Source organism: Pelodiscus sinensis, chromosome 2 (genome assembly GCF_052426305.1).
Source record: "Pelodiscus sinensis isolate ZL-2025 chromosome 2, ASM5242630v1, whole genome shotgun sequence".
Taxonomy (NCBI): domain Eukaryota; kingdom Metazoa; phylum Chordata; order Testudines; family Trionychidae; genus Pelodiscus; species Pelodiscus sinensis.
In genome coordinates this window covers 85,318,870-85,342,276 of record NC_143053.1, presented here as the reverse complement: position 1 = coordinate 85,342,276, position 23,407 = coordinate 85,318,870, and the positions used below count along the sequence as shown (strand labels likewise).

General features: G+C 46.6%; 2 protein-coding genes across 7 annotated transcripts in view; one reads left to right on the top strand and one right to left on the bottom strand.

Annotated features, from left to right (window-relative positions):
• Positions 1-2,745, top strand: part of LAMA1 (laminin subunit alpha 1) — a 163,067-nt gene extending 160,322 nt beyond the window's left edge. For all 3 annotated transcript variants that reach the window (XM_075920947.2, XM_075920946.2, XM_089776301.1), the window contains exon 63: positions 2,525-2,745. In XM_075920947.2, the coding sequence (XP_075777062.2) occupies positions 2,525-2,685 (161 nt within the window). In that variant the 3' untranslated portion in view covers positions 2,686-2,745. The remainder of the gene's footprint in view (positions 1-2,524) is intronic.
• Positions 2,746-4,167: 1,422 nt separating this feature from the next.
• The window catches only part of ARHGAP28 (Rho GTPase activating protein 28), a 111,772-nt gene continuing 92,532 nt past the window's right edge, over positions 4,168-23,407 (bottom strand). For all 4 annotated transcript variants that reach the window (XM_089776302.1, XM_089776303.1, XM_089776304.1 and 1 more), the window contains 4 exons: positions 22,752-22,895; positions 15,211-15,335; positions 11,465-11,529; positions 4,168-9,457 (listed from right to left, as the gene is read on the bottom strand). In XM_089776302.1, coding sequence (XP_089632428.1) covers positions 9,366-9,457; positions 11,465-11,529; positions 15,211-15,335; positions 22,752-22,895 — 426 coding nt within the window. In that variant the 3' untranslated portion in view covers positions 4,168-9,365. The remainder of the gene's footprint in view (positions 9,458-11,464; positions 11,530-15,210; positions 15,336-22,751; positions 22,896-23,407) is intronic.

Below are 23,407 nucleotides of genomic sequence, written 5' to 3'. Positions count from 1 at the left end.
CAGAACAAATATGGCTTTCAAACATTTGGAAAGCTTTAGGGATAATACTTTGCATTTGTACAACACCTTTCCATGCTGGAGCTCAGGACAATCTACAGATATTAATGACAGACTTCAGCAAGCATGTCTAGAGCTTCATCTCCTAGAATTCCATGAACAGTTTTATTGGAGTTATTTTTGCTTAAATGGTGCTAATGAAACAATAATTGATCCTCTAACAGGGTTTCTCTTGGAAATGTGTGTCAAAGACACAGAGAAAGGAGAAATTACACACTATAGTGCATGCTACAGAAAGCATGCAGTGCAATGACACCCCTTGCATGCAATAGCACTGGTTTTGGAAATGGTTTTGTGTAGTTCAGCATGAAGGGATAAGCTGGGGGAGGGTACGTCTACACTACAGCGGTAATTCAAGTTAGCTTAATTCGAAATAATTAATTCGAATTAAGCTAATTCGAATTAACACATCTACACACAAAACCTATTTCGAAATAGTGTTTTGCTATTTCGAACTAGTGCGTGCACACTGAGTGGACCCTGAACCGAAGCTAAGGCTGGCCGGAACCAGTGCCGGCAGACATCAGGTTAGGACTTAGTGTGTGGGACTGCTGCCTGAGACTAACTGAGTTCTGTGCTTAAAGGGACCCTACCCCCAACCCGAACAAACAGTTCTCAGGGTTCCCCACTTGCTTGTCTACCTCGATGAGGGACAGCAAAGCAGTCTTGTCTTGGAGTACCCTGAGTGCCCGAATTCAGGACACCACAGCACTCGGCCACATGGAGCCAGAACTGCCCCATCTCATGGGGTCATTGCTATCTGCCCGCCATTTGCTGCAGGCTGCCATTTGGGGGGTCCATCAGAGGTCTGTCAGGATCCAGGAGGCCCTGTGGGAGAGCGTCCACCCCAAGGAGCCCTCAGAGCCATCTCAGTCCTTCCCACCGGGGGCTCGTACCCCATTCCTCCCTCACGTCCTTCCACTTACCCCTCCGTAGTCCCCCTTCCTGATGTCAAACAAAAGACACGTATGTTCAAAAATAGAAACTGGGTTTATAGAACAAAACTGGGGGGAGGGATAAACCTCTGGGGAGACTGGGAAAAGGAGGTGGGAGAGGGGAAGACAGAGGGTGGGAGAGGGAAGGGGGAAACCTGGGAGGAGGGAGCTGGAAGGGGGAAGCAATGGGAAGAAGGGGAGGGGAAGCTCAGGGTCCAGGGTTGGGGGTCTCACTTGATTTTCTTGCAAACCTGCTCCTGGGTTCACATGTGGCCTTTGGTGGCCAGGCTGGCAGCTATCCTGCCGTAGACGGCCACATACCTCCATCTAGTGTGGAGATCATGAACTTTGGGGGCATCCCCCCCAAACCTGAATAAGGTCAATGATCTCCACCCTGGACCAGGAAGGCGCCCATCTTCCCCGGCCCCTGTCAGGCTCCTGGGAGCTGACATACTGCTTCTGGGGAGCGGTGGAGGGCTGGCTTCCAGTGGCTTGCTGGCTCATGTTTTGGGGCCACAGGGTCAGGGGCCCCGGTGGCCACTGCTGGCTCTGGGCTGGCAGGCTTGGAGCTGGCACAGGCACTGTGGCCAGGGTCTACCACTTTAATGGCTCTGGGGCTGAGGGAGAGGAGAGTAAGTTTTCCTGGTTGTGCCCAGAGTGGCCACCAGGGCTCCCTGGGAAGGCCTGGAAGCCCCCTATTTCGAATTAAGTGTCTACATAGCACTTAATTCGAAATAGCTATTTCAAATTTGGCGTTACGCCTCGTAGAATGAGGTTTACCAAATTCGAATTAAGCGCTCCACTATTTTGAATTAATTTTGAACTAGCGGTTTGCATGTGTAGACGCTATTGACGTTAATTCGAAATAATGGCTGTTATTTCAAATTAACTTTGCAGTGTAGACATACCCGGAGTGACTAAGGCAAGAGACTACAAGGTTGTGCAGAATGAGCAGCTGCAATGTCCTGGTAGATGTACTGGGCCCCATGTCAGGGGCTTCGTCTATACTGCACCCTTCTTCTGCAAAAGCTTATGCAAATGAAGCGCAGAGTAAAATATTGCCACACTTCATTTGCATAATTAATAGGGGCTTTTTTACAAAAACGGCCCTAATTAATTATGCAAATGAAGTGCAGCAATATTCTACTCCATGCTTCATTTGCATAAGCTTTTGTGGAAGAAGAGTGTAGTATAGACGTAGCTTGAGTGTTCTATGAGTGTGGCACAGCTATCAGGCGGGGGTGATTTCTTTCCCCTACTGCTGGGAGGTTTGCCTGTCTAGTTTGGCTGGTGTGAACCATGGGGTAGCTATTGAAAATTCTGAGCCTGCAAGCATGGAGCATGTCTTGAGGGATGTGAGCATCTCAGCTCCCACCCCTCATAGAATCTGTTGCTCTAGTGGCCCAAGTTTTATGTCTAATGACTTTTAAAGAATAGTTTCTAAGCCTGGTGCTTTCTATCCTTCTTCACATGTAGCTTCAATTCCCTTCCAACAGAAGCAGATAATATCTATTTCATGTTTTCTTTTGCAGGTGACATGAAGCAAAACTGCCTGACAAGCAAGAGCTCTTTTCATGGGTGTTTGAGACACCTCAAGCTGATTAAGGGCCAACAGGTAGAATCCTATGACTTCAGCCAAGCCTTTGACCTGCGTGGTGTGTTTCCTCATTCATGCCCCGGGGCTGGTCACTAAACTTCAGGGAAGGATTTTTGGATTGAGATGGGTTTTTAAATGTTTTAATGAAAAGAAGAGGGTTTTTTTGGGAGGGGGGCTTGGGGGGTTTCTGGGTGAGAATCCAGGTCTCTTTCAGTTATTTTCCAACTCAGGACAAATATTTTTTAGAAGAAGTTCTAGACTTACATTTTTGGAACTAAAACCATTTTGAACAACCAATACCTCTGCTAAAATGTTCACAGATTTAATTGGGTATTTTTCTTTTGGAAACTAGTAATCAGTGTTTACAAAGCACGTTCTGTTTGCTTGGTAGTATTTCATTCTATTGTATGTTGGTCTTTTATAATAAAATAAAATTGGACCATACAAATGAAAATAATAATGCACGTGCATTATTTCATGTGACGTAGTTGTACATTTTAATTCTAAGAAAAGAACTGGCTACTATGAAGTGTAATATACAAGAAAACAGCATCCAGCAGAAGACTCAGGAAGCTAATGGGATAACTGTGACAATATTAAGCAAATAATATGAGTATACAGAAAGGCTGTGTCTACACTGCGCCACTTATTCCAGTAAGTGCAGACTGGGAGTTACAGATTGGGTGAGATGTCACGGGGTCAGTCAGTGCATAGGCAGCAACTGCATGGTGTGGAGAAATGTGCACCATGCTGTGCATGGCAAACCAGCCACCTCATTTCCCATGCGAAAGGGGGCACAGACAAGGTTCTGTATTCCAGGCAACAGTGCTGAATCCTAACCCACATTGAAGAGCACAGCAGGCTCTTGGAAACTCTTTGGGAAGTGGTGTCCCTGCCCGCACCCCTGCCTTCAGCAGAGGTGGGGAAACTCAGGCCTTGGGACCAGATGCATCCCCTGGCTTGCCTGGATCCAGCCCTCAAGGCTCAGGCCTCCTCCCATCATTGGGGAGCCCACAACCCTTGCTGCCCCAAAATCTAGGCTGGGCCCCCCCTAGGCTCTGGTGTGGGAGGAACTTGGGAATGCCTTTCTCCTTCTCAGTTGGGGGCCATATCAGGGAGGGTTTTTTGCTTTCTGATGTTTGGTTTTGCTGCTCACTTGTGTGCGGCCCCTGACTGATTTTTCTGTGGCTCAGCGGCTCCCCCAACCCAAAAAAGCTTTCCTGCCCCTCGCCTGCAGCTCCCATTTGCCATGAACAACAAACTGTGGCCATTTGGAGCTGTGGGGCTCTGTGCCTTCAGATGCTCAGTCCCTTTCTCCCATCTCCAAGGCTAACCATGGCAAACTGCTTCTTCCTTACTCCACGGGACAGGCATGGAGAGTGGAGTACTTCTGCATTTTAGAAAGGGTGGCAGAATCAGGCCCTTTATTATTGTACAATTTTTCTCCATATAGTTCCAAAAGTGCCCTCACAAAGAGGCTGCTTTTAAAATAAAATTGACTCATTTCCCCAAATCCTGAATCCCCCATTTTCCAGCTAACCATGTCCTTAAACATGCAGTAAGAATTTTTATGAGAGGGTTAGTATACATTGTTTTTATTTTTGGCATGGATAAAATACAATGTACATGTTCTACTTTACAAATACACTACTATGCAGAGAATGAAATGTATTGTAACAAAACAGTCAACAGGGAACAGTAAGGAAAAAAAAACATACATACAAACATTTGCTTCAACTAATGGCATTATATTATTTTCCAAGTGAATGACACATTATGGAAAACTGAACCCTCACACAATGATTCACGACAATAGTTTTGAATATGAGCAGAAAATACAAATAATGGGTGAGGCAGTATGTCCGGTGTGCCTTAGCTAGAAATGTGTCATTCCGGTTTTCAAAACTAGCTGATTTCCAGATCTTGCCCACTGAAAGGAAACGCTGTTAAACAGCAAATCAAAGGTTGTGAGGCAAGCAGAAATAGGTGATGCTACTATTAAGGAAGCTTTGGAAGAAGCCTGATTTTTTTTTTCCTGGCAAATACAGTGAGGTAGTTTACAGTGTATATATACACATTATAAAGACATTAGCAATATGCAAAAGAATTGGATTGTTCCAGTATGTTTCTAATACCTACTTCTTACATACTTCTCTATAGCTAGTGTGTTGATGTGGAAAATGTATTTTTTGCAGCCCACAGAGCTTGAGAACACTTAAGGCATCTCTGGGGGTTGTTGTATAGGTTCTACTCCTGAACACATCCACTCTTATTAATATTTCACTGCACAATTTTGTTACCTAATAAAACATGTTAGACCAATGTTCAATGAAACTGCTGCTAGTGAAAGCAGAAATCCAGAAGTCAACCTTTCAAAATGGTAGGCCTAATGTCCAGACTTCATGATTGAACATTTTGGCTGTAATATTTATTTTCCTCTTAGCCGAGGTGGCCAGTGTAAATCTTGTGACATACTATGTAACATACTATGCATACACCACCAACTACAATAAATGTGATTTCGGTAATTCGTTCCTGCTCTCCTTCATGGCAATAGGAATTTTACCATTTTACTAAGGGGCTGCACCCCCTGCTTGCTACACTTGCCAACCTCCCTCTCTCTGGCAGCTTTCACTGCCAGAGAGTGTAAGAGCTAGGCTCACCAATCCCCTTCTCTCTGGGGGTAGGTGTCTGGCTGGGGGGTGAGGGTGCAGGAGTGGGCTGGGGGTGTGGGGTCTTTTCCTGGGGGGTATGAATGAGGAGGGGGGTGCAGGGTCTCAGTGGAGGGAGTGAATGAGGGGGCTCGGAGTGGGGTCTCAACAGGGTGGTGAGTGAAGGGGCTGGGGGTACAGGGTCTTGGTGAAAAGGGGTACGAGTGAGGAGGGTGGGAGTGTGAGGTCTCGGTGGAGGGAGTGGGGGGTTGAGGGTACAAGGTTTTTGCAGGGCGGTGTGTAAGGGAGTTGGGAGGGTGCAGTCTTGGCTTGAGGGAATGGGGGCTCATATCCTGAGCTCTCCCTGCTGCAGATACATTTAAAAGTCCTCCCAGGCACGGATTCACCCCCACCCCAGAGTGAGCAAGGTCAGGGTGCAGGGGCACGCGTAGCACCAGGGAGGAGGAAGGCCGCACATCTCCCGCCTCCCCAGAGCACAGTGGGGGAGGGGGGCATGCCGCTCCCAACTTCTACTTCCCAAGAACACCAGGGAGAGGGGAGGGGAGAGGGGCTGCCTGGAGCGTAACGTGGGCGGGGGGTGGGGCAACGCTAATGACGTGATAACGTCAGGTCACTGTCTTCCCGCAGGAAATTTTTTTTTAATATATAAAAAGTTTTCAATGACAGCAAGATTTCTGGCCCTATAGTACCAGTCTGTAGACTGTTCATAGAATCTAGTCCAACTGCTTATACTTATGTGCTATGCAAGGATTAAAGTAACAGACAGTTATAATTTAAAAAGTAGCCATACTAGTATCAAAGAATGGGTTTACTTAAATCACATTTGGCTTTCCTCTGTCTCTATGCAAAGGGTGGTGTTGGTGGCCAAGGTATTCCTTGCAACTTTCTTTTATATGTAAAGTACAGGCATATTTATTTTATCTAGATTTCCTGAGGCATCTACATACAGCATAAGGGCATGTCTAGAGGGCCTGCTGGATGGACAGGCAGTGATCCATCCAGCTGCAGTGAATTTATCACGTATAGTACAGACATGATGAATTGACTGCTGAGCACTCTCCCGTTGACTCAGGCACTCCACCACAGCAAGAAGCACAGGCGGAGGTGATGGGAGAGAATCAGCTGTCAACTTACCACAGTGGAAACACCATAGCTGTGTCTACATTGGCATGATTTTGCGCAAAAACTATGAAATCAGTGCTTCTTGCGCAAGAACTATGATGCTCCCACTCAGGAATAAGCCCTATTGCGCAACTGTTCTTGCGCAAGAGGCCAGTGTAAACAGGCAACATGAATTTCTTGTGAAAGAAAGCCCGATGGCTAAAATGGGCATCTCTTGTGCAAAAGCACATCTCTTGCACAGAAGCACATGCCAGTGTAGACGCTCTCTTGCGCAAATACTTTAACGCAAAAACTCTTGCGTTAAAAGTATTTGCGCAAAATCTTGCCAATGTAGACGTAGCCCATGATAAGTAGATTTAAGTACATCAGCTTCAGCTATGTTATTCACCGAGCTGTAGTTATGTTATTCACTTAGTGATGTTGCGTAACTTACATTTACAGCCCGTGGTATTATGGACTAGGCCTTTAGTCTACCTGCTTGGGAATAAGGTGGGGGAAGTTAAACACTTTAGAAAGTGGTATCTTGGTTTCTGCATTTTAAATTATTTAGAAGATGTGCAGGATTTCTGTGAAATCACAGAAATGTTTTCCATGGTAATAGATATAATACCACTTAGTAAAGGATTTTGTAGGAACCCTAGGAGCTGTTTATACTTCTATAACATGCTTACAACTCCTGTTCAATTTGCGGGGTTCCATGCACACATCTGAAAGCAGTATTTGATCTGAATAGTCTGGTCAGCATAAGAATTAGTTATTAACCCTATTTTATAGTCAAGACCATGGCAGAGAGATGAAGTGACTTGACCCAAAGGAACCAGTATAAGAATCAGGACAGGAGCACTTGAGCTGAAAGGCTTCCTGCCAAACCACTGCCCTACATCTCTCAAATACATGTAAATGAAGAGTTGTGAAAGCAAGAAATACATTGTTTTAATTATAGCTGTACTAGCACTAGCCTAGCTAGAATTGAGCAGAGATCAGTATTCTGCCCTGGAATTGAAGAAAAGCAATTTTGCTCAATTTAGAAGAGGGTACTGAATGATGCTGTTGTTAAATGTTATCCTAACCTTTAGCTTGAAGAAAGGAAACCAAATATTGCCTCCTATAGTCTCAAATAAAAAAGCTACATAGTCCATATTCCACTGGTTGGCTTTTTGTACTAAGTTCCACCAATAAGGTTGCATTGGTATAATGGAGGGCATGATACACAGTCATTTGAAACCTAAAGCAAGGTTTCAAAATGTATAACAATAGTAATTACACAAATATTGCAAGCCATCACAAGTTAGATGCTCCATCAAGATTAAAGTACTTCAGATGTTATCCATGGCTACCTTATGAACGATTATTTCTCTCCATATTACTGTAGTCAATTCATGGAGGGGGAAACCCTCCTCCAAAATTATTATACAGGTCTTACCACAGATGAGTTTATTATACAGTAACTATTCCAAAGTCAGAAATATCCCTTGTTAAATCTGAATGATCTTTAACTGTCTGGGTTTGCAGCTCAAGGGGAAAAAAAATTGATTTCTAGAATGTCAACACATCTCTTCTTAGCAAATGTGCAAGCATATGTCTCTGCATACACCAAGTACAGTTTTATAATGTCTAGCCAGCCAGAGAACTGTGAACAAAACTACTGACTGGCTAAGACATGGGCATAGTCCAGTACATTAATTTGTTACACTGTTTCCCCAACCCTATCTCCGGCCTGCCCATTGGTTTTGGCTGATGAACTCTCCTTATATATTATATGCAAATTGCAGTAGGGGCTTGCTATTTATTACTTGTTTGTACAGGGCCTACCACAGGTGGGGCCAACTTAGTTGTGGCACTACCACAGTAGCAATGTTCTATAATAATATATCTTACTTCTCAGCAGAATCTCTTCTAATCTGCCTCTGTGAACAGGAAAGCCTAAAATGCCTGCTACAGTTCACAAATGTCAGGCAAGATCTTTCTTCTTAACACTGCCACCCAGAATTAAAAACTACCGACATATTAAACTAAAACAGACCAAGGAAAAACAATTAGTCTAGGGCAATGTCTGTAACTGGCACCTTTCAGCACACACACTAAGATACTATGCAGAAAATATTTTAAATCTATGTCTAGTCAATGAAAACTGGAGTGGGAAGAATCTGAAAATACCACTTTCTGCCTAATCTCTGGCTCAGAGCCCCATGACTTTTACATGTGTGTAGGGAGCAGGAATTTGTGAGGCAGTAGTGCTACAAATACATTGGTATGTGGTCAACACTGTAGAAAGCCATATCAGAAGGCTGATCACGGTAACATATACAGTACAACATACATAAACAGTACGTTTGTCTTTACACAGTAGTTCTTTCCCCTCGCAATGTCAGCTACTAATGAGGAGTGAGTCAGCGGCATAAATATTGTAACAATGTACATTGTCCTTTAGAAACTGGTTTGCTTTTGACAGAAGGGTTCGAGTTTATCTCGTAAACACATTTTGGCACTGCTGCCAGTCCAGCTCCCATAGGCCATGTTTAATAGATATGTTTCCCTTCTTGCATACTACAGTAATGCCTTTGCATTACCTTGGTCATTACATTCTAGGATGTCATTGTGTTATCATCAGTTTATAAAAAGTGTGTTTTCTTAGAATCAAGTCAAGAAGTGAAAAAAATACTCCTGTCCACAGGTTGTTTCTAAAGTACCTCTGTTCCTTCCTTCATCACGTCTATTGATCAACTGGCACAGATATAATCCATGTGGAAGTGTCAATGTTGCATTATATTGTGCGATGTTCCATCCATTGGAGTAACAGCTCTCATGACATATTTGTGTTTGGAAAGGCTCAATGGTAAAGTACATTGTCAGGAATTCATATATCTATATAACAAATACTTTGGTTTCATCTGTGGCAAGGTCTTATTGAGCCTGAGAGCATCTGGCCCTCCTTTAAGCTTTTTTCCCCCAAATCACTGTCCTATGAAAGTTTTGCCAGCTTCAACTTGCCTTTGGTTTTATCACCCACTCTGCTTGAGGATTTGCACGGTAAACATCCAACATGTATGCATCTGGGTCCAAACAGTGCAGTCCTGCAACAAATATTAAGAGTAAGTGTTCACATATTGTTCAGGGCATGTTAATAAATCCAACAGACCTAGATTTTCAGACGTGCTTGAGCAATTTTCCAAACTGCACAGAAGCAAGTCAGATTTTTGTGTGTGCAAATTCCAACTTGAATGTGCATGCAGTAAGGTGGCTTGGAGGGCTGTGCTGTCTAGTGAGTAACACGTGTCTCACAACCCTCCTGCTTGGCTAAGGAGCGCCAGAGCCATGTAGATTAGTTTACTAGACATATCCAAATGAAGCGGCGATTTAAATAATCACCACTTCATTTAAATTAAAATGGCTGCCGCGCTGAGCTGATCAGCTTTTTGTCGGCTCAGCGCGCTAGTCTGGACGCTCCGTGGTCAACATCAAAGGCATTTGTCGACGCCCTGGTAAACCTCATCCCACGAGGCATAACTGGGTGGTTGACAAATGCCTTTGATGTCAACCGCGGAGCGTCCAGACTAGCGTGCTGAGCTGACAAACAGCTGATCGGCTCAGCGCAGCAGCCATTTTAATTTAAATGAAGCGGCGATTATTTAGATCGCCGCTTCATTTGGGTATGTCTAGTAAACTAATCTACATGGCTTTGGCTCCAGAGCCATGTAGTCTAGACACACCCTTAGTTCCCAGCCCAACATCCTGTGTACATCAGCCTCCTGAAGAAGGGGAGTTACTGCTAGCAGGGAGTCAAAAATCTACTGTCCTGGGCTACTTCCTACCAGACTGTTCAGTTTGGGGTATGGCCCCCTCCAGTCTAGTTTGCTAGGCAGACTCCTTCCTGTAGGGTCCTCTCCTGGGAAGCACCTTGCCACTGCTGCAGGCTTCTTTGGGTGGGGAAGCTGCTTGTTGATGAGGGCAAGGCCCACGATGTCTCTGGGAGCTCAATTGCTCAGTTACCTCAGATTCTGAAAGCTCCTAGATCTCCTTTGTAATCCTCCTTGGCCAAAGAGGCAGTGGGTACTCCCTGCTGGCTGCCTTGTCTGTCAGACTAGGGCTTATTCCCCTCAGTGAGCTTCTGCCTCTTCCCCAGTCAGTCTTGAACTGAACTACACTCTTCTCTCTCTAGCCTGGCACTTGCTGGTCATTTGCTGGTGTTCCTGAAAAATTCCTTGCACTCTGATATAGGCCCAATGCACAAGCACTGTGGCTTCACTCTAACCAGTGACCATATTGCTGCCATGAACATAAATTGTAGGTGTATGAATCTGCAAGAATCGATCATTTTAGGACTGTAACCAATAACCTTCCTTCTACCTGTATCTATTTTTTTTCACTGGCATTGATCAAAAAGAATCTTGATGGTGCAGATATTCTCTCATCCAGGCATGAACTGCCCAAGCAATGATTTAAAACGTAGTCCAAAATAACCTTTAATTGGAAGGAAGAAAGGAAAAGGACTTGGTGGTATAATATTGAATTAAAAACTTTGTTTCTTGACCTGTTGGGGGTAAGATTATATTTAATTTCAATCCATTGTTACGGTTATATTTATTCCCAAGATTACTCGGCACTGTAGAGAACATGGATATAGTCCTGCCTCAAGGAACTTACAATCTATGTAAATATCAGTACGTGGGCAGTTGTTGAAACCCCCCCAGTTTCTATCTCAAGATTTGAGGAGGGTCTCACTGAAAGGTATCAAGGGAAAAAAAATACTGAAATGTAGAGAGGGCATTAGCTGGCAAGCAAGAAGGGTGCCTGAACGATGTGGATTACATGGAAGAAGGCATGAAGAAGGTGTCAGTGTAGTAAGCAACAGGTCAGGTGAGCTTGGCAGGAACATTGACTTGTACTGCAACAATGTCTTTACTGGTCACTGAACTTTCTCTGAAGCCCTTGAAGTCAATAGGAACCTTTCAATTGACTACTGGGCCTTGAATCAGACCCTATATCTTGCCCTCCATGCTGCAGATGGACCGCAGTATATGCTGTAAAGTTATTTCAAAAGAATTAGAAATGTAGAAGTGAATTTTTAAAATAATGGTTACCTATATTTCCTCCAATTTCATATAAACGTTGGGTCTGGACTTTGGTGTTCTTTGACGGTGCATGGCTAGCATGGAGAAGAAAAAGAGTTTTAGTCTTTCATAGTATTACTATGATTTGCATACATTGAAAATAACCATTATACCATAACCAAATATAAAATTCTATATATCTCATTCCAGTACTGACAGATTTATGCACTGAAGCTAAGTTGTTATACCTCTTTGAGCACTACAGAATGTTATCTACAGCACTGTGGGGCTGCCAGCTCTCTCGGACTGGAGGGACTGGATGCCATTTCTGGCAATGGTGTCCAGTCCATTTAGTTCAACCAACTTGGTAGCCCTATATAGTAGGATAGTGATAGAAATGTAGCCGTGTTAGTCTGGGGTAGTTGATTCAAAATGCAGGACAATGTAGCACTTTAAAGACTAACAAGATGGTTTATTAGATGATGAGCTTTCGTGGGCCAGACCCACCTCCTCAGATCAAATAGTGGAAGAAAGTAGTCACAACCATATATACCAAAGGATACAATTAAAAAAATGAACAAATATGAAAAGGACAAATCACATTGCAGAACAGAAGGGGGATGCGGGGGGGTGGGAAGGGGGAGGAAGGAAGGTAAGTGTCTGTGAATTGCTGATATTAAAGGTAGGGAGAGTGGGATGTTTGTGAGTTAATGGTATTACAGGTGATAATTGGGGAAACTGTCTTGGTAATGGGTGAGAAAGTTCAAAGTCTTGTTAAGTCCTTGTTGGCAAGTGTCGAATTTTAACATAAATGACAGTTCAGAGGATTCCCTTTCAAGTGCAGATGTAAAAGGTCTTTGTAGCAGAATGCAGGTGGCTAAGTCCAGAAAGGACACTCTCTAAATGACTTAGCCACCTGCATTCTGCTACAAAGACCTTTTACATCTGCACTTGAAAGGGAATCCTCTGAACTGTCATTTATGTTAAAATTCGACACTTGCCAACAAGGACTTAACAAGACTTTGAACTTTCTCACCCATTACCAAGACAGTTTCCCCAATTATCACCTGTAATACCATTAACTCACAAACATCCCACTCTCCCTACCTTTAATATCAGCAATTCACAGACACTTACCTTCCTTCCTCCCCCTTCCCACCCCCCCGCATCCCCCTTCTGTTCTGCAATGTGATTTGTCCTTTTCATATTTGTTCATTTTTTTAATTGTATCCTTTGGTATATATGGTTGTGACTACTTTCTTCCACTATTTGATCTGAGGAAGTGGGTCTGGCCCACGAAAGCTCATCATCTAATAAACCATCTTGTTAGTCTTTAAAGTGCTACATTGTCCTGCATTTTGCTATATAGTAGGGGTTCTCAAAGTTCATTGCCCTGTGACTCCCTTCTGACAATTAAACTCATTTCATGACATCAGGAAGGGGGACTGAAGCCTGAGCCCATCCAAGCCCCAATGCCCCAGGCAAGGGGGTACAATGCCCTAGCCTCACTGCTCTGGGTGGAGGGCAAACCTTAAGCTCAATTTGAGCTTTGGCTTTTGCCCTGAACAGCAGGCACGGGTTGCAGAATAGAAAGTATATTAGAGAAGCAGAATAAACGATAGTCTATAGTAGTGGTTCTCAAATAGGGGGACACATACCCCTTGAGGTACAGAAATGTCTTCCAGAGGGTCCACATCAGCTCATCTAGATATTTGCCTGGTTTTACAATAGGCTACATAAAAAGCACTAACAAAGTAAATACAAATGAAAATCTCATGTTGCATTATTAGTGCCCTACTAATTTTATGGCCATGAAAAATACATCACAGACCATGAAGTCTGATGTCTCCTTGTTCCTAGGAGCACCCCATGAAATAGGACTTCCTACTTCCAACTGGGCAGGATAAGGACAGGACAGGGCCTGTCCCTCCCCTGAAAACTGCTCTGGTGGTGGGAGGAGAGGGGTCCAGACCAGCCCCACCCCTGCCTTTTGGAACCTCGTGCAGCAGCAGGAAGCTTGGTAGTTGTTGCATTCACAGTCCATCTCTGAAGGCAGCACAGAAGTGAGGGAGGCAATCCCACGACCCTCCTGTAACAGGTTTGTGATCCCCTCTTCCCCCCATCTCCTTTTGAGTCGAGACCACATGGTTACAACACTATGAAGTTTCAGGTTTGAGCATTTGAAAATGTGAAATTTACCAACTTTTAAATCCTATGGTTGTGCAACTTGCCAATTTATGCCAATGACTCGTTTATAGTGCTCTATCTAATCTACAGTGAAATGTAAATACAATATTTATATTCCAATTGATTTATTTTACAATTATATGGTAAAGATGGGCAAGTCAGCATTTTTTCAGTAACAGCGTGCTCTCACACCTTTGTATGCTGCGGTCCGATTTTATAAGCAAGTCATTTTGATGTGAGGCAAAACCTCGGGGGTACTCAAGACAAATCAGCCTCCTGAAAGGGGTATAGTAGTCTAGAAGGGTTGAAGTCACTGGCCTATAGCAGGCCAGATTCTGCACCAATTTACCCTGTTCAATTTCCACTAAACTCAGTAGGACTCTATTGGGTGAAAATCAGTGGAGGAACACGTTTCTCTGTGGCTAGTGGTACAGTTATGTCATGGAGGTGGCAGCAGGGCCAACAGCTTCACCAGGCCCCTGGGCAAGGTGTGTGTGGGGATCCTACTCTGTGCCCTAGAAGGGGTGGGGCTTTGGCACAAGGGGCAGGGTGGGGCTAGGTAGCCCACAGCGCCTCCCAGAGAGCACCTCCTCCAGAAGCCCTCAGTGCTGCCTGGTGCGCGGCACTCTGACAGCAACACAAAAAGGCCCGGGGCTCTGGCTGCTGCTGCCGCATAGTGGCATGGGGAGCTCCGAGCCCTTTTGTATCGCTGGCCCCTGGGGCAATTGCCCCCTTTGCCCCGCCTGGCTAGTAGGCTGGTTATTCTGTTAATAAACATGGCCTTAAAAAAGACTAAAAAAATGGTTTGGAGCAACAAATACACCAAAACACTGGCAGAACTCAGACTATGCAGTTGTTTGTTTATGGTTTCCTCCTCCACAAAGCCTTTTGGCCAATTCTACCCTCAGAGATGTGTGCATAAGAGCCATTGAAAACAATGGAATGCACACATCCAATTGATCTCTTAGCTTGCACTCTGTTTCTATGATTAGTTTTAGAAACTATAATCTATCAACAGAGTAACAAGGACAATTGCCACGTCACATTATGATGACTGAGAGAATTGTTATCATATTAGAACTGTAATCATAGAGGCTGTACCTAATGAGCCTGTATCACCAATGCAACAAAGGATTACTGCAGGCAATTGATGCCAGATTTATTTTTAAGAGCAGAACTATGTAATAGCACCAGAGGACTTTGCTAAAGGACTTTTGGAATGGGACTAACAGACTTCTTCCTCTGACAAATTATACCATGGGTATTCATGTACAGAAACAACAAACACATTAACATTTGTATTTATATTTACAGCAGTCTTTCTAGCTTCTGTCTAGAAAAAAATATGCTTCAACATAGGCATGAAAAAAGCAAGATTGATTCTGCATAGGTGCCGGTTCTTAAGTAGAATATGAAGAGCAGAATTCAATTTTTGGAATTTTTTTAATGGACCGACATTACCATAATTACTATTGTCAGTGTAAAAAAAATCAATGGGCCTCTGAAAAGGAACAGCCTATTCATTAGTGACTGTGAAGATATTACTCCAGAAAAACAAAATGTTCTGATGTCCTCCTGCTTTTACCCACCTGTTTTCACAGTGAAATCGAGCCAGGATGTCTTTGGCTTTTGTTTGACTGTTCAATTGAATTGCCATAGAAACTTTTGAATGCAGTGGAGCATAAACTCTTATCACCCCCTCAGGTATGTCACTCTGCAGGCACAGGGAAAAAATGACAGCCCCCTTAAGTCAATATTCAACAGTGTAAGTTTAGTTCTATACTGTCAGAGCTCAGCTCCGGGGCAAGGAAGCACTTTCAAGTTACTTTTAACAATCAGTGACTTGGATTGCCTGACTCATTTGATTAGAGCAATACATCCATGAGCTACAAATCATATATTTCATATAATCACATATGTACACATTTGATCTAACAAGGTAGTACACAGAAGATATGTCCTCACTGCAGGTAAGCCCAGGGTTAATAAAACTCCAATTAGCAGACCCTGGGTTTCTTAACCTAGGGCTTGGTTATCTACCCTTACAGTATAACCCCAGATTAGGAAATCTTGAGACCTGGTTCCCAATATGGGGCCTCAGCATTTACATCCAAATCTTAGACTTGCTAGTGCTCAGCTACAACATGGCTCCTCTAGCTCTTTATATGTGGTGCAGCATGGGAAAACATGACCAAACTATACTGTCTAGAACATGGATCCCAGGGGATCATGGGATACTTTTGGCAGTCTCATAGAGCACCAGTCTAATGGGACTATGTCCACACTGCAAAAACAATAGGGCTTGAACCCTGAGTCCTCAGGCACAGATCCTTCATCCTTTGGGGTCTTGGCTATGAGCTCTGGGTTAGTACCATTATGTATACAGTCAGAAAGAGAACATGCAAACCAGCAAACTCACCAGGTCCCTGGGGTAAGATGCGGGAAGGGGGGGGGGCGAGTGCACACTCCCAGAATGGGCATGGCCTCAGGGAGAGAGTCAGGGGTCGAGGAAACCAGCCCTCAGCACCGCCCCGGACAATCCCACGCTAGTGCCATTGGAGCACACTGCCCGGGCTCTGCAGCACAACACCCAGGACTCCAGCAGCTGCTGCAATGGTGGTGGCTGTAAGACCCACGCCCCTTTGAATCACTAGATCCTGGAGCATTTGCCTTCTTTGCTCTCCCTGTTAGCAAGCCTGAAGGGGGACTAGTGATACCCCCAAAAATCAGACTCTCTGGCATGCTTTCTATACAGGCAGTCCTCGGGTTACGTACAAGATAGGGACTGTAGGTTTGTTCTTAAGTTGAATTTGTATGTAAGTCGGAACTGGTACATATTGTAGGGGAAACTCTAGCCAAACATTTTTTTTAGTTTTGGATAGCATAGGGAAAGGTTAACTCCCCTCTAATGTTTGTTTTGCTGTCTGTTCCCCTGTTCAGAAGATTTCACATCTATTTCTGTCCCTGTGACAAACTCAGGACTAAAGGAGTAACTCATCAAATACCAAACAGCTCTGCACCATGCTTTGAGCTAATAGCTTTATTTCCACACACCACCCAGGGTTCTAGGAGGAGGGTCCTTTTTTTGCTAACACAATGAGGCCAGCACTTTGTTTGTTTTGGTGGAGTCTTTGTTTGCCCAGGGAGCCCAGCCTGTATAGGGGGAGGAGGGGCGGAGAGGCTGCTTTTGTCTGCTGTTCTGCAGCCTGTTGCTCAGGGGAGGGGGCAGCCTGTTGCTGGCAGGGGGGAGGCGTGCAGGATGCGAGGCCGCGGGGGGGGGGGGGGGCAGCGGGCGTGGGGAGGCACTTTTCCTCTGCCCGGCAGCTCTGCGGGATCCCTGTCCCTGTGGCCAGCTGCTGCAGGAAGAGGCCAGTTGGAGCCGGCCGAAGAGCAGGAGGAGGTGGATTCTAGGACCCAGGTGAGCGAGCCCCGGGGACGCTGCTGCGCTCCGGGAGCCCGGCATGTATAGAGGGGAGGAGGGGCAGAGAGGCTGCTTTTGTCTGTTCGGCAGCCTGTTGCTCGGGGGAGGGGGCAGCGGGCGTGGGGAGGCACTTTTCCTCTGCCCGGCAGCTCTGCGGGACCCCAGTTGGAGCCGGCCCGAGGAGGAGGAGGATCCTAGGACCCAGGTGAGCGAGCCCCGGGAATGCTGATGCGCATGTGCGGGAGTTGCCTCACCCCGTTCGTATCTAGGGATCCGACATAAGTCGGATCCATGTAAGTCGGGGACTGCCTGTATATAGAGTCTGGCAGACTCTCTCTATATACAGTCCAGATATTAACTGGGATCCCTATCACAGTAACCAGTGGCCCAGCAATTGTTTCAAAACTGTACTGTATATTTGAAAATATTCTCCTTTCCAAAGAAAAAAATCCCCAGAGACAAAGAGACTGAGTTCACTCTGTGCCCACTACATAACCTCAGCATGATCCAAATTTATTCACAGCAGAATAATCAAATCCCATATGGTTCTCCTTAGCTGATATATGACCTGGTACAGAGTTCAGACTATCAACTATGAAGGTCTACTCATTCTTCTATGGTTAATGGCAGGATAAATCAACTAGTAAGGTTTGCTTCCCTATTCTAATCTAGTTAATACCATCTTGAGCAGAGAGCAATAGCAGTCTCTCTCTAGTCTCTGGGCTACTTTTGTTACCGTATAATTTAGAACATCTGAAATGTTTCGCCCCCCTCACCACCATTTTCCTTTCCCATTCCAATTACTCGGTAATGCCTATTCCCTTTCTTGTCAGATACAAAGACTTTTGACATCTGCTGACCAACTTGTATTTCAGAACGCTGAAGTAGCTGGATGCCTTATAATTTTTCTCTCCCAGCATAAACTGGTTTTGTCCCATCACTTACTGTAAGAACATAAGTCTAAAATGCAGTATCTTGTCCAGCCTGGACCTGCCTTGAATGTCACCCTGGGGACCTGACCCATTCTCCCGCACCCAACTGGGGATTCCCCACCAGGGAGAGGGCTTGCCTCTCCGTCCCACTGGCTGAGGCTCCCCGAGGATGGAGCTCCCTAGCTGCATGGCCCGTTTCTCCCCTGCCAGACAGAGGCTCCCTAGGGATGGGGTTTGCACTGCTGGGCATCAGTTTTCTCTGATCCAGGAACATCCATGGTCCCGCTGGACTACGGATGTTGCCGGACCACAGAATCCCAGATTTCGGAGGTTCAACCTGTACTAACATTAGAACAAATATGCACCACACACATATGTATGTGTATAAACCATTCACAAAACACCTATGTTAGTCATCTCCAAATGTCTGAGTGGGTAAAGACTAATCAATAATTCTGAAAAAGTGGGTTTTGCCCACTTCTATATATATGTTAGCCTCTAAGACGGCACAGGACTGCGTGTTGTTTTTCAAGCTACAAATTAACACAGCTACCCTCTGAGACTTTTAATCAATGACTCATACATAAATACTTCCTCGTCATTCTTTTCCAGTGGCCACTCTGCTTCCCAAATTCTTTTAGCATATGTCTACACTATAAAAATACCCTCATGGCAGTGGGGGTATGTCTACACTACCCCGCTAGTTCGAACTAGCGGGGTAATGTATGCATACCGCACTTGCTAATGAAACCCGGGATTTGAATTTCCCGGGCTTCATTAGCATAGGCGGGGAGCCGCCATTTTTAAATCCCCGCTGCTTCGAACCCCGTGTAGCGCGGCTACACGGGGCTCGAACTAGGTAGTTCGGACTAGGGTGCCTATTCCGAACTACCGGTACACCTCGTTTCACGAGGAGTACCGGTAGTTCGGAATAGGACCCTAGTCCGAACTACCTAGTTCGAGCCCCGTGTAGCCGCGCTACACGGGGTTCGAAGCAGCGGGGATTTAAAAATGGCGGCTCCCCGCTTATGCTAATGAAGCCCGGGAAATTCAAATCCCGGGCTTCATTAGCAAGTGCGGTATGCATACATTACCCCGCTAGTTCGAACTAGCGGGGTAGTGTAGACATACCCTGAGTGTCAAAGTCTGGATCAACAGATTCAGATGTGCAAGGCAGACTATTGGATCCTGGGCTATGGCCTAAGACTGAACATTTACACTTGACTTTTCAGCCCCATGGTGTGAGACCTGAGGAAACCTTCTGGAGAAAAATGGCATTTTACAGGAAAACAACACTTTGTTGAGTAATTCCCTCTAGCTCTACACAAAATCTCAGTTATTTGTCTTAGCAACCTATCAAGTTTCAAGATTGTTCTCAAATCAGCTTCTTGTGCATGACAATTCAGTTTGCTTCAGGCTTGTCAGATTTATAGAATCATAGAATATTAGGGTTGGAAGAGACCTCAGGAGGTCATCAAGTCCAACCCTCTGCTCAATACAGCACCAAACCCAACTAAATCATCCCAGTCAGGGTATGTCTACACTACAAAGTTAATTCGAACTAACAGACGTTAGTTCGAATTAACTTTGATAGGCGCTACACTAGCGCTCCGCTAGTTCAAACTTAATTCGAACTAGCGGAGCACTTAGTTTGAACTAGGTAAACCTCATTGTACGAGGACTAACGCCTAGTTTGAACTTACTAGTTCGAACTAAAGGCTGTGTAGCCCTTTAGTTCGAACTAGTGGGAGGCTAGCCCTTCCCAAGTTCCCCCTGGTGGCCTCTCTGGGCACAACCAGGAAAACTCCTCTCCTCTCCCCCAGCCCCAGGCCCTTAAAGGGGTAGACTGGCCAGACAGCACTTTGCAGAAACAGCCCTGCCAGCAGTCTCTGCCCCTGACCCAGTGGCCGCAGGATGAGCCAGGCAGCCAGTGGCAGTGACGTGTCCCCTGCCCAGTCCCCCAGCACCCAGGGGCCAGCCAGGGGCCGTAGAAGGCGCACGCCCTCCTGAACTAGTGTGGAGGTCATGAACCTCATTGAGGTTTGGGGGCAGGCCGCCAATCTCCATGATCTCCGCACTAGGAGGAGGAACGCGACTGTCTACGGCTGCATAGCAACCGCCATGGCCCGAAAGGGACACAGGTGCACCCAGGAGCAGGTGCGCCTGAAAGTCAAGCAGCTGCATCAGGCGTACGCCAGGGCAGCCAGGGGCGGCGCCGCAGCATGGGCTGCCACCTGCCCCTACTTCCCTGCCCTCAACCGACTCTTGGGGGTGGGGCAGTCCGTGCCAGCCCGGGGGACAGCGAGCTGGGACCGGAGGGCCCTGACCCGGGCACACCAGAGGGGTCACCGCAGGATGTCCCAGCACCGGAGTCGGCAGGGTCATCCAGGGAGACCGTACCAGGTAAGTAGGGGAGGGAGACCAGAGACCACGCACGTGGGCCATGCCTTCCACAGATCACGCAGACACCTGTGCATGCGCCATGCGTCCCTTGGGCAGGTGGCTCCAGCTGAGTGACACCCAGGGGCTATGGCCCAATAGGCACATGCTTGTGCGAAGAGACCTGACATGCTCCCGACCCCGGGGCGGGACCCAGCAGGATGCTTTCCCTTCACATGTCCCCTCTACGTGGAGGCAGGGGACATCACCCCTCCTCCCCACTGCCCCGGCCACACTATACATGGCACAGGGACATGGGTGCGGTCTTGGGGCAGCTCCCAGTCCCGGGGAGAGCCAGACATCCTGACCATGGCCTCTGTACAAGCACAGCGGCTCTGACGGTGCAGGACACGGTCACCCTCACGTTGCGGGGTGTGGGAGGGGGCTGGGCATCATCCTCTGCGTCCCCAGGGAGAACTGACCACTTCTCTTCTTTCTCTACAGCTGCACCAGCTGCTCGTGCAGGGTGCACCACCCCACCCGGGACATGCTCCCGCACCCGCGGCCTGCTCCGGACCGCCAGCATGGAGCAGGAGTACTGGGACCAGCACCTGGGGGACCTGCGAGCCGTGCACCGCACACTGGAGGCCTGGATGCGGGCAGACCTCCAGCTCCACCAGGAGCAGCTGGCTGAGGTCCGAGGGCTGAGCACAAACCTGCAGGTCCTGCTGCAGAGCATGGTGCCCCATGCCAGTCCTGCGCCTGCTGCCCCCCCAACTACTGTCCCTCCTCCCACTCCTGCCCCCCCTCCCACCTCTTCCTCCTCAACCCCCACACCCTCTTCCTCAATGTCCACACCCCCCACCTCAACTTCCGCACCCTCCGCCCCATCCCCCAACGGACGCCGAGGCCCCCTCCCTCGCCGTGCTGGGAGGCGGTTGGCCCAGTGAGACCACCACCCCTGATCCCTGAGTTTCCCCACCCCCTCCTTTCCCTTGCTTCCCCCTTCCAGCTCCCTCCTCCCAGTTTTTCCCCTCCCCTCTCCCACCCTCTCTCTTCCCTTCTCCCACCTCCTTTTCCCAGTCTCCCCCAGTTTTGTGGAATAAAGAGAGTTTGTATTTTAGAACACATCTGTCCTTTATTTTGTACATCAGGAAGGGGGGCTAGGGAGGGGTAAGTGGAAGGAGGTGAGGGAGGAATGGGGTACGAGCCCCCGATGGGGAGGACTGGGGTGGCTCTGCGGGCTCCTCGGCATGGAAGCTCTCCTGCAGCTCCCCGATTGACCCCCCTCCCCGGATGGCAGCCTGCGGCAAGTGCAGCTGGGCTGATGGCCGAGTGCTGTGATGTGCCGGGTGTGGACACTCAGGGCACTCCAAGCCAGGACTGCTTTGTAAGCAGGGAACCCCTGAGAACTGTCTGTCCGGGATGGGGGTCGGGTCCCTTTAAGCACAGCCCTCGGCTAGCCTGAGACAGCAGCTCCACGCTCTAAGTCCTCATCTGATGCCCTGCCGGCACTGCTTCCGGCCATCCTTAACCCCGCTAATTCGAACTAGTTTTTAAGTCTAGATGCGCTAATTCGAATTAGCTTAGTTCGAATTAACTAATTCGAACTAAGTTAGTTCGAATTAGTGCTGTAGTGTAGACATACCCTCAGGGATTTGTCAAGCTGGGCCTTGAAAACCTCTAGGGATGGAGATTCCACTGCCTTCCTAGATAACCCATTCCAGTGCTTCACCACCCTCCTAGTTAAATAGCTTTTCCTAATATTCAACCTAGACCTCCCCCACTGCACTTTGTGACCATTGCTCCTCATTCTGTCATGTGTTAAGATCCAGGTGGGAGCCATACTGAGTAAAGTTAAGTGTCTAAGTCAAGAGCATTTTTCTTTTAAATTGAAAACATTTTTTCTGTGAATATGAAGCCTATTCTAACATGTTAACTCACATTGTTCCTCTCTGGTAAAATTTGTCTCATAAAAGCCGCAGGAACATGTTAATTATTATTCATCTGTATTATAGTAGGGCCTGGAAAATTTGCAGTAAATGTCCTGTTGCTCTAGGTACTGTATGGAAAAGAACAAAGATAGTCCCTGTCCCAGAGAATTCAGTTTCTGCCAGACAGGATGTAATAGGGGGGACAAAACAGTCAGACAGAGACGTGAGTGGAAGATAAGGGAAAAAATATAAAGTGGGAGCTTGCCACTTGTCTAATCCAGTGCCAGAGGGGAGTGATTTGCTAGTATCACAACATTGGTGGATTTCAAGAAAGGATTTAAACTGGTAGCTGCTTGAGGCAATTTGTCAGGAGATTTTTCACACACATGGGAGAAAGCACTGGGGGATTGAAAAGATTAGTGGACGCGATGGAACTCAAAGCTGTCATTTATGTCTGAATGTACCTCTGATCTTTCAGGTCTCTCTCGCTCCATGGTCTTTCTCCTCAGCAATCTTCTCACACCTTTGTCAAACATCATCTGTCTCTTGGTGTTGCTCATTGCAGCCTCATTCATCTTTCTTACTTGAGAAATCAGGAAGGATGGGACCTAGGGAGAGGAAACCCAGAGTGTATGCAAGAGGATGAAAAAACCCTTCTCCACACCAAAAAGCGATGCCAGTGATTGTGACAGGTGCCAAATAGAAAGCACTGAACACCAAAGTTCCGTTTATTCCCAGGAGACATCCCCAATAACACTCGCCCACCCCTTGGGTTAAAATGATGGCACATTTCCCATGCCATTTCAATCTATGACTTCTGTGATGAAGCTATCAACAAGGATGATTACTAACGCCAGTTATAATAATATATTTTAGCTCTACCTTATGGATTTACATGTCTTCCATTACCATAGTTCCTGAGCACCTCAGATCTGTAATGCCACACTCACAACATTTCTGTGGGGAGCAGAAGAACTATTATCCTTGGTGGAGGAGGCGGGGAGAGTGCACAGAGCTCGTCACGCTGCCTCTACCCCAACCACTAGCTCTGCACTCCCATTGGAACTTGCTGCTGGCTGCTTCTGGGAGCGGCATGGTCTGCAGTGCCAGGAGAGGCAGG